We start from the raw sequence: 17,980 nt of genomic DNA on the forward strand, positions 1-17,980 counted from the left end.
GCATAACTGAACCCAATTAACGCTCGATTAAGATTACCGTAATTAATTCAGAATTAGTATAAATATAAATTATAGTATTTATATTTACGTCCATTGAATGCAAAAAACCTTTTGGGAGGAGCCAACAGCAAGTACCGGAAGTCGTCGGCAAACTTTCACCACCAGGGCTGATGTTTTTCGATGTTTTTTTTTTTGTTTTCACTTGAAAAGTTGAGCAGCAGCAGAACCAGTACAACCAGTACATCTATCAAGTTCACATCACTGCAGTAAAAACACTTCACTCCGCTCTCTGCACTTTTCTCACGTTGTGGCTGAAAGGCGCCGTTCAGCTTGAAGATACCACTTCACATCGACTGGTCTGCTGTGTTTGTACAAACCAACCAAAAGATCATCACAACTCGGCAGGGTGTGGATGTAAGTAGTATATATATAAGAACACTACACAGGCTGTTTTACACACTATTATTAGTATTACATACTGTTTTTACAAGTCACTGTATTGTTTTATGCCTGCGTGAATCATTACCACGCTCAAATCTGGAGTTATATCGCGTGTTCAACAGGTGCTGTCAGTCAACTTTGGATCAGATATAATTAATTATTTAATTTCGCATTAGTCTACTATTGTACTGTCACTGTCAGTCTGTCACCACATTATAATATCCTCCCATGGTAATATGAAAACGCTGCCTTGACAACAATACATCACAATACATACAATCACATATGGATACAATCTCTGGCGTTTGTTACACTTAACCTTGGATAAATAGTCAGGTGATATTAATAAAATCTGGGAATACATTTCCTTAACCAATTTGTTTGTAGTGGTTTCTACTAACATATCCAACATTGGTTTGTATTTAACCACCCTAGGGGAATTTTTTAAAGCTGCTGAACGTTGGGGTACCATTAGCCCCTTTCGGGACCCTCCATAAAGCTTTTCTGAAATTGATGAGTTTTATGTAGGGTCCCTGGTCATAACTATATTTTCTTATGGGAATTCTGGAACGCGTACATTCATATTCTCTCTAAGACCGTATCTGCGGCGTTTGACGGCCTTTTTTTCTTTGAGTTATTCTAAATTCGTGAACTTTAAGTACCTATACATTCCGCTGCGAATATCTCCTGTGGCGCGGAAGCCGTTAAGTATTTTTAATCTTTGTTTGACCGATTTGGTCGCTTTATTTCTTCTTGTTTGTTTACCGTTTATTGTACCGCCTCCCGGTGTGCGGTTGGCTTGTGCGGCTACGTCCCTGCCTCTGATCTGCTCTGTCATAGCTATAGCGCCACTAGCTAGCCAGATAGGCGGTACAATGAGGTGTCAATAAACAAGGAAGGAAGAGAAGAATCAAAGCGACCAAATCGGTCAAACAAAGATTAAAAATACTTAACGGCTTCCGCGCCACAGTAGATATTCGCAGCGGCATGTATGGGTACTTATACTTCACATATTCAGAAACACTCACACGAAAAAAAATCGTCAAAGAGCGCAGACAGGCCATAAACACGGTGTTTATGTTTTATGTAGTCTGCGTACCAGGTGGCATGGTACTTGTGCAACAGGACGCAATGCTCTGTGTCGTCAAAAAGTCAGAAACTTCAGTAGCATTTGGGTTCTGCTTGGAGGGCTAGGGTACCATCAACAACCAATGGCCTATGGTAAAAAAATCTAATTTTCATTATACTTGAGTAAATGGTAACTAGTGCATTTATATAGCACCTTTTATCCAAGGCGTTTAACATAGATTGTGCATTACATTCACCCACACCAGCTCAGTGGCCTTGTGGTTAGAGTGGCCGCCCTGAGACTGGGAGGTCGGGGTTCAATACCTGGCCGGGTCATACCAAAGACTCAAAAAATGGGACCCAGTGCCTCCCTGCTTGACACTAAGCATCAAGGGTTGGATTGGGGGTAAGTCCCTGCGACATACTAGCGTCATGTCCAGGGGGTGTACTTGTAAGCTGCCTCACGCTATACAGAAACAGGAGATAGGCTCCTGCCCTATGGGCCTCATGGCTCGGCAAGGCTACTTACTTATTCACACACACATTCATACACCGACCAAGGCACCAACCTGCACATCAGGAGCAATTTGGGGTTCGGTGTAGACCCCAGGAAGACTAGCGAGTCGCGACCGCAGCAGCGGTAAAGAATAAAGTGTCTTGCTCAAGGACACTTCGACACTAACTCTAGGGGAGCACGGGTTCGAACTGGCAACCTTGCGGGTACCATCCAGCCACTCTACCCCTGAGCCACCACCGCCCCTATTAGCATGTGACGTGTCAAACTAGGGGGTTTTCATGATTCGGAACCCATTCCAAGCATTAGTTTTGCACGAAAAACACTACATTTGGCCATAGACACTTGGCCAAATGTGCTGACCTCATTTGTGATGACGGCTATGGCTGTTTTTCATGCAAAACTAATGCTTGGAATGGATTCAGATTTCAGAATCATGAAAAACCCCTAGTTTGATATGTCACATGCTACTTAAAGCATAATGAAATTTAGAACATTTTGCCTTTCTTATATTGGTTGTCGATGGTACGCCAACTTTCAGCAGCTATCATAAATTCCCCTAGGGTGGTTGAATAGAAACCAATGTGGGATATGATGTTAGACACTTTTACAAACGCATTGGTGAAGAAATGTCTTGGTAAGAAATGTATTCCCAGATTTGACATTGTTCTGATAATATTCCCTGACTAAAAGGCTAGCATCTATCCGAGTCTGACTTACCTTTTGTATATGCAAATGTCAAAATCGATAAAATACAGTCATGATCCGACAGCTGACAGTAGGCCGATTTTTTTTTTAAAGCAAGGAGATGCTTTAGTTTAGGTCTTTAGGACCATAAGGTCGATATTATCTGATATATCAGTGATTATCAACATTTCAGCGACCCCCAGGTCACTGACCCCGATTTCATTAGTATTTATTTTTAATCCCTGCGACCCTAATCTACACTGTAAAATGCTCACGGTGAATTACAGACCTGGCTGTAGGGGCCAATTAGTTTATCATGAATCATGATGTAACTGCATGGGGAATGGGTGGTCCGTGAACCTCAGTGTGATCTGTGAACCAGTGCTTTTTAGAACAGTGTTTCCAGACAAACTTTCATGGGTCACGACTGTGAATGTAAATATTTTATAAATTCTTTAAACGAGCAAATCTAAGAAATTCCATGAATAAAAAATAAATAAAATTAAGAAGTGTACAAAATCCACTGCTGAATCCAGCTCCACCCAGGGGGGTGGGGCCTCCAGGTAGCTTATTATAGACCCAGGTAGACCCCTCAGAGCAAACATTTGTCTGCAGTGAGTCGTTCCATACTTCCATTTCTGTCTCCACCACTTGATGCATTGTAAGTTTTGCATTGCAGTTTGATTGCTTCCTCTAACTTTGTCTGCAACAACAGAATGAGTCGTGACATCAGCGACAACCTGAAGTTGGCCAGAGAATACGCCTTGCTGGGGAACTACAGCTCTGCCAGTGTGTTCTACCAAGGAATACTAGAGCAGATCAAGAAGCATGCGTACACCGTGTGTGACAGCAGTCTGCGACAGCGATGGCAGCAGGTACTGCACCAGTATACTGTAATTCATGGCAGCCATTATTGATATGAAATAGTATGGTGAACACTGTTGGCAATGAGAGCCTTTCCCAAAAAGAATCCGACTGCCTTTTTTTCACCTATAAAAACTAAGCTATGGAGACTGAAATTATAAGTGTTGAATATAAAATGTGTCGACAAATAAAAACTAGACTAAAATGTTAAGGAGGGACTAGTGGAGAAGAAGAGCTCCAGGCGTTGCACAACTTGCGCTCTGAAAATTGAGGAACATTGGTTCGCTCCTCTTGCTTTATGGTTGTCTGTGACTGTCCACGTCTTTTGACAGTTGTGGCAAGAACTCAATGAGGAGAATAAACACATTCAAGACATCATGTCCACCCTGGAGCGTTTTCAGCTGAGCACCACCCCTGCTAAACCAACCAACGCCTGTGAGAATGCTGACATATGGCCTGTTCCAGTGGAGCCAAGGTACGACGAGTTGGAAGATGAAGGAGCATTTATTTTTTTATTCAAAATGTGTTTTATCCTGCTGTAATTAATTGTCAAGACATTTCAGTGCATCACTGTTCCCTTATGCAGAGTGCCCTCCTGTGTGAGGTTGTATAAGCTATTTGAGGACAATAACCCAATGATGTAGTTGGTAGACTAGTCATATGAGTGGGATTAGTACTTGTGGGTGCCTGGTGTGGGCCTGCCCTGTATTGTTAATCAGTAAATAAATCAGTTCTCTCCCTGTTCTGTGGTGGTTTAACACAATCTTCCTATATACTATATAAAGTTATTTGTTATTGACCCTGCTAGAATTTTTCACCACCAATCATCAAAGTAAAAATATTTAGGATGACCGTCAAGTCGATTCTACTCTAAGGCTCCGAGACAATTTCAAAGAAATTAGAGAAACGGTTGGATGGCACTTACACCCGCCTTCTAATGAGAGCGCAAAATCTCTCTTGGAAGAGCCACCTACAAATCTAATATACAGCAACCTTCCGATCCAGAAGAACACAGTTTGCCGGCCACTGCTACAGAGCTGATAATGAGGTTATATCTTAATGAATGAATTGCATTTTTATAGTGCTTTTCCAAGTGCTCAAAGTGCTTTACAATGGTTCATTCATCCATACATTGGGAGGTGAAGCGGTTAACGGTGATGATGTTTCCTCCAATAAATGTCGTTATATGCAGCACATAGGCTTCTGTATATTGCAAGCAAGTTAAGACCAGTATATTTGGTTAAGAGATTTGGTGCAGAGGTAAATACTAAATAGGAGTGGCCCAAAATAGACACCTGGGGGACTCTAGTAAACAAACTATATCGGTTTAAGTGGTTAAAATATCTTTTCCATGTCCTGTTAGGAGGCCTGCCAACCCGCACAAAGACGGCAAACCTCACAACAACCGCCTGAGTGTCGGTGTAAGGGCACAACAGAGGAACTCACCTCGTGGGGCCAATGGCGACAGGGGAAAACCTCTCAAGGGCAAAGACAAGAAGGAGGCAAAAGATGGACCTAAGGTGAATAATGGTTGTTCTCTTTGTTTTGTTCCTTTTCAGGCACACCACAGATTCTGTTCTCTCAAAGGATGGTTATTCTTGGATACGCAGAGTGCGTGTATTTATAGATAGATTATACCTAATTGGTAATGTGTGACTCACTTTCAATACAGTATGTCTGGAGTTTACAAGTGAATGTGGCAGTCTTTTAAACATCTCCATCTTCACAAGATGTTTCCACCAATGACTGTCAATGGTACATTATTAATGCTCCATCATTCAGTATTATGCCCAAAGATTGCGCCAATATATGCATCTGTATTACTGGCCAGTACTGTAGCATCCTCTCTATGCTGTCTCCCTCTCATCTCTCTATGCTGTCTCCCTCTCATCTTTCGTGATTGTCCATACATCTTCAACCGCTTATCCGTAGTCTGGTCGCGGGTACAACAGCTCCACCAGAGCTCCAAACTTTCCTCTCCAGAGTAACAATTACGGTAGTAACTTCCTCCTGGCGGATACTGAGGCGTTCCAAGGCCAGTAAGTCGATTCCTCCAACTGCGCCGCCTTGGTCTGCCTCGGGGTCTCCTCCCAGTGCCTCGAGGACCTCCCTAGGGAGATACCCGAGAGGCATCCTAACGGGCCGTCGGCATGGAACAAGCTCCCACTGTACCTTCGTCAGGCAGCCTCTGTAGACATTTTTAAAGCTCAGCTCAAGACCCACTTCTACAACATTGCCTTTAATTGATCTTGTATTTTTTATTTTTCATGTCCTCACTGTACTGCATTACTGCTTGTTTTTTAATGTCGTTGCCTTGCTTTTCTTTTATTCTCCATTGTTCTGTAAAGCACTTTGAGCTGCATTTCATGTCATGAAAGGTGCTATACAAATAAAGTTTTATTATTATTATTATTATTAACCAGATTCCCAAACCACCTAAGCTGGCTCCTTTCCAGGCAAAGAAGCAGTGACTCTACTCCGAGTCTCTCTCGCGTGACTGAACTTCTCACCCTATCTCTAAGGGAGATGCCAGCCACTCGACAAAGAAAACTCACTTTGGCCGCTTGTATTCGCGACCTTATTCTTTCGGTCATGACCCACACTTCATGACCTTAGGTGAGAGTAGGAACGAAGATTGCTCGGTAGATGGAGAGCTTTTCCTTCTGGCTCAGCTCTCTTTTCGTCTTTTTATACTGTAACTAAGCGAATGGACTGCACAGCACAACCACCCTTCTTTCAATATGCCTTATTTTGCATTTAAATCCCATATCTTATGTAAAGCACTTATGCTACACATTTTTCCCCCCCTTTTTTGTAATTCTTTAATATGTTTTAATTTTCTTATTTGACAAATACAACAATTATCCCTTTGCGAAACCCCACCCCAAAAGTGATTGTCCAATCCGAATAGTTTAGCAATCGTTGCTAATGATGGCAAGCTTTCGACACCTCGTAGCTGTCAATGTTATTTTGCATGGTTGTGTTGTTGAAAACATACACAGCTTAACGTTGGGAAAGTTACATGACTGACCCACCCAGGTAATGCTAATCACTAGTCTTACCGTGCATTACATGAAAACTCTGTCGGACGGTCTAAAGTTGATTGAGTTGGATACTGTTTCTCCCTCTTAACACATCCTCGTATTTCTAGTTCATTGAAATAATGTCGTGCACATTTTGTCCAGTACTACTACTGCAGGCCTTGTTGACTAGATTTAGAAGTCATTTTAAAAGCTCTTGCTACTGAAATGATCGATTACTTTAAAAGGACACTTCACCCTTTTTGCAAAAAAATATATGTTAATGACGTTTAGAAGCTTTAGATCACTTTCCTGGGGGTATTTATGTGTGTAATATGTGGTTTTAGATATTTTAGATTGTAGCAGTGAGCCTGTTGTCTCTGATGTCATGGACACTGGTCTCACTACCTTCCTGGACTACAATTCTTTGGTGCACTGCTCCTCCTTGTGGATAGGGGGAGAGCTGTCTTACTGAGACAACATGTAGTCCAGGAAGGAAGGTGAGCCCAGTGTCCATGACATCAGAGACAACAGGGTCACTGCTACAATATAAAATATCTAAAACCACATATTACACACATAAAGACCCCCAGGAAAGTGTTCTAAAGCTTCTAAACGTCATTAACATATATTTTTTAGCAAAAAGGGTGAAGTGTCCCTTTAAGGGGTGGGGCTTAGCGAAGGGCTAATTTTGTCATATATATATAGCTGTATATTTTTCCCCATACACACAAATGGCAGTGCATATATTTAAATAAACTCTTTAAAGAACTAAAATGTCAATGTCCATAAATATAAATAAATAATGAAGTAGAAAAAAGAGAAATATGTCATATACATATTGCTACACGTCATTGATAAAAGTGACTTGAAATATGCATGAAATGTGAAAGAATGCATAATTTGCATATCTTTCTAGCTAAAGACGAACCATCCTGGCTGTAATAACTGCATGCCACCAGTATAGGTGTAGGTGAAACACTATTCGCACTGTATGTTTACCTACAATCACACCCAGCCTGTCCGTCCAGTTTTTGCTTTGACGTGGATTCCATGTAGAGTAGTGACGACCCCTCAGGATATACAGTAACACTGATGTTTGTTTGCTTTGCAGAACAAAGCGGAGGCCCACGAGAGAGAGCTGAAGAAGTTTGATGCCACGGGATACGACAAAGACCTCGTCGACGCTCTCGAAAGAGACATTATATCCCAAACCCCCAACATTAAATGGTATGTAGGTATCTTGACCCATTCAGGGCTGGGAACCCCTTTTGGTGTTTTACCCCATTTTGACCTGAGATCAGATTCTAAAAATGTCTTCAACATCCTGACAGTTTTCTGAAAAAGCTGTTTCTATGTCAGTCGTTCTTCGATTTTTCAAAAATAGCAGACCTACAAACTCATAGCGCGCCACTCGGTGCCGCGCTACGAGTTTGTAGGTCTGCTATTTTTCAATAGCTAAAGCATAACATTACATAATGCAAACACCAAAAGGGGTTCCCGCCCAAAATGGCTTAAGCATTATGTTATACTACAAGCTCATAGCGTGGCACCGAGTTCTGCGCTACAACCTTGTAGATCTGACATAGAAACATGTCATGTCAGAAAACTGTCATGATTTAGAAGACATTTGTAGAAACATCCTCAGGTCTAAATGGGTTAACAGTCTGTCCTTCTAGGAGCAGGTCCATATAAAAGATGGGTGCCTGTGTGCACCATCTAGTCACGTTTCCCACCGTGGGAATGCCTATACCAGAGTGTTGTTTAATTCATATGGTCATTTGTTTAACGTAAATGTATTTACTATTTTCGAGGATGTGAATAATATCTGACAGCATTTCCCAATGCCTTCAGTTTGAGATCTTGTGCTGGGAAATTGCCATCACTGCATTTTGATGAGTGGAAAGTACATTTTGCAGAAAATGTCCATATGCTCCACAGTACACAGATGACATTCCAACTTGCATCTTTCAAATTGGCTTATTGTTGTTTCAGTTTCACCTGCTAAAAACATGTCCAATGGTCCACGGTGTTGTTCTCATCAGCGCGTCATTCAAAACCCTGATAGGGTTGTGGAAAGACCAGTGTTGGGTATATAAAGTGTCGGGTTATATAACAAGACTACTTTTAAGTTTAGTCAGTTTGCAATTTGAGTAATCCGTCTGACACATTTTGCGCCGTTTCTGAATGAGCACACTCTCTCTCTACGAGAAGCGTGCAGCAGCAGCTCCCCTTTCCACGCCCCCTTTCCAGACCTAGTGGTTTTGACATGGTGTTACATGTTAAGAGACCTACATTCAGAAGCCATAAACAAGGCTTTTTCTATTTGGTTTAGCGGTCTTAACATCTTGTTTTCTTCATAATAATGTTGGTCTTTTACATTTTAACATTTGGAAACGGCCATGGACCAGAGCTACTAGCCTGGCACTGGCCAGACTCATAGCGAGGGTTCACTGATGTTTCCTCCCTGCATATGCGGGGAAGAATCTTTAGTGAATCTGGCCAAGCTGGCTGGCCAAGCCAGGCTACAGAGCTACAGCCCTACCTGCTTTCTCTGCACCATTTAAGGCCGTTTCCAAATGTTAAAATGTAAAAGACCAATATTATTATGAAGAAAACAAGATGTTAAGACCGCTAAAACAGTTTACCTTCAGAAAAAAGCGTTGTTTATGGCTTCTGAATGTAGGTCTTTTAACGCAGGGGTTTTCAACCGGTGGTCCGCGGCCCCCTGGTGGTCCGCGGAGGTACTGCTGATGGTCCGCAGCCAGGCATTCAGAAAAGTTATATTTTTGCCTTTTTTTTCTTTCCTTTTTTTTTACCTTTCTAATATATAATATAAAACTTATTTGCACTCTTTTTACTTGTTTGTAAATAATAATAATAACTTAAGTCGAATCTAACATTTCAAAAAGTCAAGTGCTCAAGGTGTCAAATAAACCAAAAGAAAAGCTGACGGAGTCATCAGCTGCCAGCGGAACAACCATCCTGCTCTTCCACCCAACGCATGCATGCTTACCGTGCTTGCTGCCCAAGGCAAGCACGGTAAGACGTTGTCAAATGCACCAACTGAAATGGATTATTATTTTGAGACTTATTTTGAGTCCTGCTTAGTACAAGTAAAAAACACTTTAGTAAAACCTTTGATAATAAAATACTTTGAAACATAGTTTTTTTTGTCCAGCTCATGAATGTAGCCTGTGATAGTGTGATTAGTGAGTAACAAGTAAGAAGAAAACAAAATCAATCTTAACCCATGGTGCATGAATGCCCCACCACTATTGTGTCGGGTGGGTCCATCGTAGATCTACGATGAACCCACCCGACAACAGTGGTGGTCCCCAGGCTGCTGCTAGTCAGAATGGTGGTCCCTGGATCAAAACCAGTTGAAAACCCCTGTTTTAACGTAATGTAATGTCTATGGAGTGACGTCATCACCACTAGGTCTGGAAAGGGGACGGGGAATGGCTGTGAGACAGGCCTATTGACACATTTTCTGGGAGCCCGTGGGTTGCCAGATTTTATTTTAATTTAAAAAAAATTAAGAAAAGAAATATATCGGTATCGGCCGATTAAAAAAATCGGTGATCGTATCTGCTCCCAAAAAGATTATCGGAGAACATCTAGTGTCAATTATCTAATGTAATCCTGGGCGCTACACTTCCTCTGCCAACCTGGGGAGGCAGCGGGCTGACCTCTTGCTTCCTTCTATGCATGAGTAGTCCAAGCTGCTTCTTTTCACCTGACGGGGGAGGATTTCCCCGGCCCGACGTAGTGCGTGGAAGGAACACGTTATTCCGACCTTTCCCCTCCCATCAGGCACCCCGGCTGGCCAAGGGGAGGTAGTTTAGAGACCAGGATTACTGCATGTTTTTTGTGAGGGTACCTACCCTAGGGGACACGGGGAGAACATCCAAACTCTACAGAAAGGCCCTTTCGACTCATCGAGTAGATTTCTATTGATACGATTCACCACCATGAAAATGTGATACCTATCTATTATCTAACCACGGCTATGTATTTCCACAGGGATGACATTGCAGATTTGGAAAATGCCAAAAAACTACTTAAAGAGGCAGTTGTGTTGCCAATGTGGATGCCTTCATTTTTCAAGGGCATACGAAGACCATGGAAGGTACTATTGAAAGAGTTGAAGGCTATTCATTTATTTTATAGCGCAACTAGAGTTGTACTGATACCATTATCAGAAATGCCGCTGATACAGTACTGCCTACAATGATGGATATAAGTCAATGCACCGATTTCATATCACGTGAACATCTAGAAAGTGGTAGAAAATGTGTACACATAATAGTCTGGGGTGAAAATGATGACGAAGACGGTATAAAGTGTGTCATATTGAAATGGGGAAAACCAATTAAACTGTGTATACTATTTTAGGGAGTGCTCATGGTGGGTCCTCCAGGCACTGGCAAAACCCTCTTGGCCAAAGCAGTCGCTACAGAGTGCAAAACTACTTTCTTCAACGTCTCCTCGTCCACTCTCACGTCCAAGTACAGAGGGGAGTCGGAGAAACTGGTTCGCCTCCTCTTTGAAATGGTAAGGTCCTCGCATGTTGGGCTTGGTAGGGATGGTGACTGAGATCTTTATTTGATGTACCGTGAAATGAGTATAGATATACTTGTATGTTTTTTTTTTAAATGGTTTTAAAATGGTTTTAATTAGTGCACTAAAATTCCTGAACAGACTATATTTACATCAATATGTCTGGGTCCCCACCTACTCACTCAGGGTTGACGTGTCACACCTGCAGTGATGGAAGGGGCACCAAAATGTGGTGTTTTGATTGGTTAATGGGGGCACTCCCTTAGTATAAAAGTACAAACTTTTGTGTATGTTCACATGACCTGATGAAGATCAAATAGATCGAAACGTTGTCAGTATTTCAATAAAGAACGTCTTTCTTATACCTGTGGTGTGCGGGCTCCATCCAATACCTACTGAAGTTTATTTAGTCCAGCACCCAGCCTGTCGATGTGCGTATTCTACGTCTGCTCTAGGGATGGTGACGGACCCACAAGCTGAGTCGATGCACCAGGTTCTGCAGTAGGTCTCTGTTGGGGGATGAACCACCCGTTCAGTCCAGATACGAGTGTATGTCAAACATTGATGCAAATTGCAATGTTTAGTAATGTATCAACATATTAAAAGAGGGAGTTGTACACACTCACAGTATTTGTATCTCTTTTAATGACCTATCCGCTCTCAGTCGGCACATCGTGAAGATATACTATTTAGGTGTACAAGATTGCTCTTCACAATGTATGAAAATATCTCAATACTATAGATGTATTTCTTTCTTTTTTTCCATTATTTTCAAAGGATCATAATATAATTGGGTAAACGGTAACTTAATATTCCCCTCTCCCCAGTATTCTTTTCCCCTCGCTCTCCACTGATTGGTCCTTGTATTTGTTTTGGTGCAGGCACGGCACTACGCCCCCACCACAATCTTCATCGACGAGATTGACTCGATGTGCAGCCGCCGTGGGACGTCAGAGGAGCATGAGGCCAGTCGCAGAGTCAAGGCAGAGTTGCTGGTGCAGATGGATGGTAATATAATTTAATTATGACGGCAGCACGAGATAAACTTTTTGCCCTCGTGTTATCATTATTTTGGCTTGGCAGCAGCAGATCCAAGAACATGATCCAAAAGTTACCAGAGGATGTCAAAATAATGTCCTATAATTGGCCCCCAAGTAAAGCACTCTGGATCTCAAAGATGTTGTTGATGGTCGTCAGTGGCGTGAACAGACATTTAGAGGGGCAGGTGCTCAAGTGAAAAAGGGCACCTTGTGCAGCACGTGGAACTGGCCGGTTGCCTTAATAGTGTGAGATTTATAGATGTTGGGGCCTAAATAATGTATTAGAAGCTTTTTTTTATCAAGAATTGATCAAGGTCACCATGGTCCAGATTTCAGATTTCAGATTTTTATTGAAGGGACAGCCTCTTGAGATGCAGCATCTAATTTTCAAGAGGGACCCATAAAACCAAATACAGAAAAGCATACTGTACACAAATACACAAAACATGTGATACACAGATACAAACAGATATACAAATACATACATATATACACAAATAGCTTGCTCACCATCTTCCACCTACACAACCAACCACCACATAATACACAGTGTAGATAAGGTCATAGTGCAAATATTTCAGGGTCATAAAAGGTTACAGTTAGGTTAGAAGCATAGACAAGTTGAGTCTAGATGTGAATGTAAGGAGGTCCTGAAGCTACTATATGATGAGATGGATCTAAGATATAGAGGGAGGTTGTTCCAATCGAATGGGGCTTTGTAGCAGAAAGACCTCCGCCCAACCACATTGGAGATTTTGGGGATTTTAAAGTAAGGGTATTGTAGATGTCTTAGTGGATAGGATGAGGTAGACTGAGTCAGGTACTGCTTCAAGTAAGCAGGGCACCTAAAATAAATGCATTTATAGGTGAAGAGATACCAGTGTAGTTGCCGTCTTGATTTAGGCTGCAGCCAATTGAGTGATTTGTACATGAGGCAGTGGTGGGTATCATATGGGCATCTCAATACAAACCTGCAAAGGGAGTTGTATAAAACATTTAGAGGCTTAAGATGAGTGTCAGTTGTGTTCTGATACACAACATCCGTAGTCAATAATGGGAAGTATCACTTGAGCAATAATTATTTTCCTAACATCAAAGGAGAAGCAATTAATTGAACGGTAAAGTGAGCTTAGGCAACCATACGTTTTTTTAGTAACATAGTCTATGTGTGGTTTGAAGGTAAGCTCTGGGTCGAGCCACACTCCAAGATATTTAAAGGAGTCCACATACTGTACAAAAAAAAGAGACGTTTTTTCAAAAGGGCAAATTGCCAAAAGGGCAGGGGTTGCTCTAGCACCCCTAGTGTCTATCTGTGCACGCCACTGATGGTCGTCATTGTTGCATAGGTGTTGGTGGTCTATCAGGAGGCGATGAAGACCCCTCCAAGATGGTGATGGTGCTGGCTGCTACTAACTTCCCCTGGGACATCGACGAGGCTCTGAGGAGAAGATTGGAGAAGAGGATCTACATACCTCTTCCCTCAGGTAAACGTCTGCCTCTAGCAGAGTACACTGCAGCAGTGGTTCCCAAACGGTGTGCCATGAGAACAAGTCCCGGTGTCCCTTGGGTGTGAAAGAAAATCTAATTTACAATGCCAAATATCCAACCAGCAACAGGCGGAAAGCTGTTGTGAAGAGTAGGGAGAGTGGAGACCACCTCCCAAACACTGCTGATGTGCTAGTTGTATATTATTAACATTCTCTACCACACAGATTTGTACTCTACCATACACATTGGTTTAAATAAAATGTTATTGGTTATAGGGATTGTAACAATTAATCGAAAACCGTGTAATCGCCGTTGAGAAATTCTTCAGTTAACAGTTCTGCGGTTCTACCATTGGGCGTTTTTCGGTGAATGTAATGCTTTCTAGTGTCTACGCACACGCACGGCCAAGGAGTGCACAAATGGGGCCAGTTAAAGAAAGTCCCCTCCCCCCCCCCTCCCCACCTTGGTAGCCACAGAAATGTCTCTGATTTTGCATGTGATGTGACAGATAAGATCATTTTATTCCTCATAAAAGATTATTTCTTTAGGTTAGACATTATTGAGTGAAATTAAGAAACAAAACGCTGCTTATTTAAACTAATCAGTTAACAGTTTCCCTGCGGTGTTCCAGATCTCCCTGCCTAGTTTACACACTAACCTTTTGAAGAGCCACTGTGCCGACTTGGATCGTTGCTTGTCATGAAAATCCGCTTTAAAAGGGTGTAATCACTTGTCGTAGTGTTGTAAAGTATTCCAAAACAACAGAGCGGAGAAGGGGCGCACGCGCTGTGCGGAACCGCCGCCATTGTAATGCATTGGGCCTCAATTTCCCAGAACCCTTCGTGTCGGTGCGACAGATGTTTTTGTGATGACGTCATCAAAACCTATCCCGCTCTGTCCGATGGAAACTCTGTATGACTTAAAACTTAAAACGCAGATTAAACAATGAAAACATAACTCGTTATTGGGAGGGAAGCTGTTCTACAGTCAATGAACTTGTGTAAGTCGTGTTAGGGAGGAAAAGTGTTAATCGATCGATAAGCTTATCAATTAAATTGATAACATGGTTACATTTAAAAATTATGCCAGTCCAGTCCCGGGCGCCTGCTGGCCAAGTGGTCCAGGCGCATGCCACATATAGGCTTTGGCCTGTTCGAGTCCCGTTCATGACAACCTTTGCTGCGTGTCTCTCCCCTTCTCTCTCTCCCTCTTCCCTGTCTATCTTCACTTGATACTATCAATAAAGGCAGAAAACCCCACCCTAACCCCAAAAAATAAGCCAGTCCCTTGCTCCCTTCCAAACTATTAATACACTCAATAAAGAGACAATTTCAAGAGGAGAGGACTGCTCACTTTCAAATTCAAACGATATGAAATTACCGCACTGCTAACTAAGCTCAGTGTTGCCACTGTGTGCACAGCCGAGGGCAGGGTGGAGCTGCTGAAGATCAACCTGAAGGAGCTGGAGGTGGCAGAAGATGTAGACATGGATCGGATCGCAGAGCAGATGGAGGGCTACTCTGGCGCTGACATCACAAACGTTTGCAGGCAAGGCTCTAGGGATTATCTTCTTGCTTTTAAAGTCGATTTACTTTTTACGATTCATTATTGACCACTCGATTAACCACTCAACTCTAATCTCACAATGGTGTTTTGTTGTGCAGAAATACTGCAAATATCTGTAATGTGATGGTCAAGTTGGATATTAAATTGTACTATTTGAACCCGGAGCCTTTACTTTAACCTTTTTTGTAATGTAATGCTGCAGGGATGCCTCCCTGATGGCCATGAGGAGGAGGATCGAAGGACTGACACCGGAAGAGATCCGCAACATTTCCCGGGATGAAATGCACATGCCAACCACCATGGATGATTTTGAGTGTGCACTGAAGAAGGTGTCCAAATCTGTGTCGGCGTCTGACCTCGAGAAGTATGACCAGTGGATAGACGAGTTTGGATCCTGCTGAGAAATGGTCAAGCTGTGTGGGGTGGTTGCGGGTGTGTTTGACTGGTGTCGGGCTGACTGGTTGGTTAGGATGAAGACCATTCACACCTGGCCGTGTATGCTAGGTTGTCACATTTTTATAAATTATTGTTATGCCAAGTGATGTTTGAGGTATTTTGTGAGATGGGCTTTATTGCGTTGGGTAGTACCTGCACTTGAAAAACGACGCCTATTCACCTTACTTTGCATGATGTATGCAGTTCAAGGTGAACAGATGCCAGTTGCCACTGAGCATTTCTTTAGGTTTAGGATATATCATTTTCCCCCTTTGTTTTGGCTCCAGTCATGGACCATGTTACTCGTGGGAGACCATGCCATCACTACTTCCTTACCTGTAACAACTAGGGCACTTGAGTTGTCTAGTTGTCTAGTTGTATTCTACATGTTTGTATCTACAGTAGTTGGCATAACTTAGGCTAGAGGCTTGCATCTCTAGTTTGAGGATCTTCAAGCTGCTGCTAAGCTTTTATTTATTATTTTTTACAGTAAGAAAATATCAACAACTGGTACCTTGTACAATGCATTATCCCAAGTTATGTGCAGACACTAACCAAGTCTCATATTGGCACCGAGTTTCCCAAGTATTCTGGACTTTTAAGGGGGGATTCACACTATGGTACCGGATGCACACTCGGGACCACTTGGCAGATGTTGTGGTGGTGTGAATGCTGCGTACCGTTCCCGGGACCGATTGAATGTACTTGGATACGGATCGCTGCAATGTGAAAGCATTGAAGCAATAAAATTGAATGAAGTGTACTTGGGTACAGAAGAATCAAGGCCGATGTGAATCATGGCTAGCGGGGGCCAGGCAACCGTATTCGGGAACAGTTTGAATCAAACGGACTCAGTGTGAATCCCCCTTAAGTGTCGCTGTTGTGTTTTCCTGTTGAGTTTGTCAGCTATCAAGCTTGCGGACATCATTCAAAGTAATAGGGTGACATAAAATAAATGTAATGTTATCGCCCTCAACCTAGAGGCCAGATTCTGAACGACATGGCCTCCCTGTCCAAATGTAAGCTTTTAGGTGTGCAATTTGTTAACGAATCTGCACAAAATCAAAATGCCATGTTCAGTGGCGTCAAAGCACCACTAGCTGGTTCTCACTTCTCAGTCCCTCCAGCATCTCCTGGAGTTGGTCTCCTCGGTGAGACAGAGACAAGTCACTTCAGACGACCTAATCTGTAAAGCTAGTGTTGGAAAGGAGACCATCTCTTGGCTATCACACTTGTCAAGGTCCTCACCAGCTGCTTGGGCTTAAAGCTGATGACTTCACTAATGGAAGTTGAGTGAAACCTAAAACCTTGGGAGTCATAAGTCATGTGTGACTGACGTCATAGACTGAACAAATGAAGTCAGAGATCTATATTTGCCGTTAATGGACAGTCTTGTTTTTATTCATTGCTTTCAGCTTTAAACATCTCTAAATTTTAAATATACTGTATTTCTTTTTGTCTGTCAATCCGCCATCTGTTTAACTTCTACATTCTGTGGATTTGAATTTATAAAATAAAATTAAATAATTTAAAATGTGTTTTGGTATCATTTAGGTAAATGATTAAAAACAACAAATGACTGGTTAAAAAGAACCGATTAATTTGAACGAAATCTATCTATTTGGAAGGGGGGGGGGGTCATGTTGGAATTTACCAGTTTCGCTACGAGCTTGTAGATCTGCTATTTTTCAATAGCTAAATTGAAACCGTACAGAATGGATTAAAGACACTCACAAACCTGGTAATCCCTTTAGCAGACTACCCTTTTTTCCCTCTTCACCACACTTCTTTGAAAGAGCTCTGTATTGTGAAAGAGGCCTGTGTGCATATCATTGCTGTGGTGTACCATCTGGCAACTCCTGTTTTGTCCATTCTGGTCTTTGAAGGCTTACATTTTCGGACCAATTTATGAACCAGGGCAGTGGTTTTCAATAGTGAGGTCTGGGGGACCCCTAGGGGTCATGTGAGGGATTGGATTCCAGGAGATCCCCAGCCAAAAAAAGCAATTTACCCTAACTATAATTCAGTACACTTGAAATTGTCAGTACAAAATAGAATTGACTTTTCTTAATATGTATAATATGTATCAATGTCACCATTGTGAATCTATAATATAATTATAATTGGAGAATGTTAAACCAAAACTTATTTTCATATCTACATGACACGACAGTTAAACTCCTGAACTAGAGAACTAAAATAAAAATAATTCCAAAAGACTTATTCATTAGCATTATGCTGTGGTAGATGAACTGCCACCTGTGGTGTTGACTCGCTGATTGACGATGAAACAA

The 17,980-nt window shown here is 42.1% G+C and overlaps 1 protein-coding gene across 1 annotated transcript; it reads left to right on the plus strand.

Annotated features, from left to right (window-relative positions):
- The first annotated feature begins 162 nt into the window (after positions 1–162).
- Positions 163–17,218, plus strand: katna1 (katanin p60 (ATPase containing) subunit A 1). Its single transcript, XM_083789760.1, has 11 exons — positions 163–414; positions 3,426–3,585; positions 3,907–4,049; positions 4,938–5,094; positions 7,709–7,824; positions 10,621–10,726; positions 10,993–11,151; positions 12,039–12,165; positions 13,544–13,681; positions 15,107–15,233; positions 15,454–17,218. Exons 2-11 carry the CDS (start codon positions 3,427–3,429, stop codon positions 15,650–15,652), a joined length of 1,431 nt encoding a protein of 476 aa, XP_083645886.1. The 5' UTR covers positions 163–414; position 3,426; the 3' UTR covers positions 15,653–17,218.
- Positions 17,219–17,980: the final 762 nt, after the last annotated feature.

Source organism: Protomyctophum parallelum (genome assembly GCF_964188405.1).
Source record: "Protomyctophum parallelum genome assembly, chromosome: 19".
Lineage (NCBI taxonomy): Eukaryota > Metazoa > Chordata > Actinopteri > Myctophiformes > Myctophidae > Protomyctophum > Protomyctophum parallelum.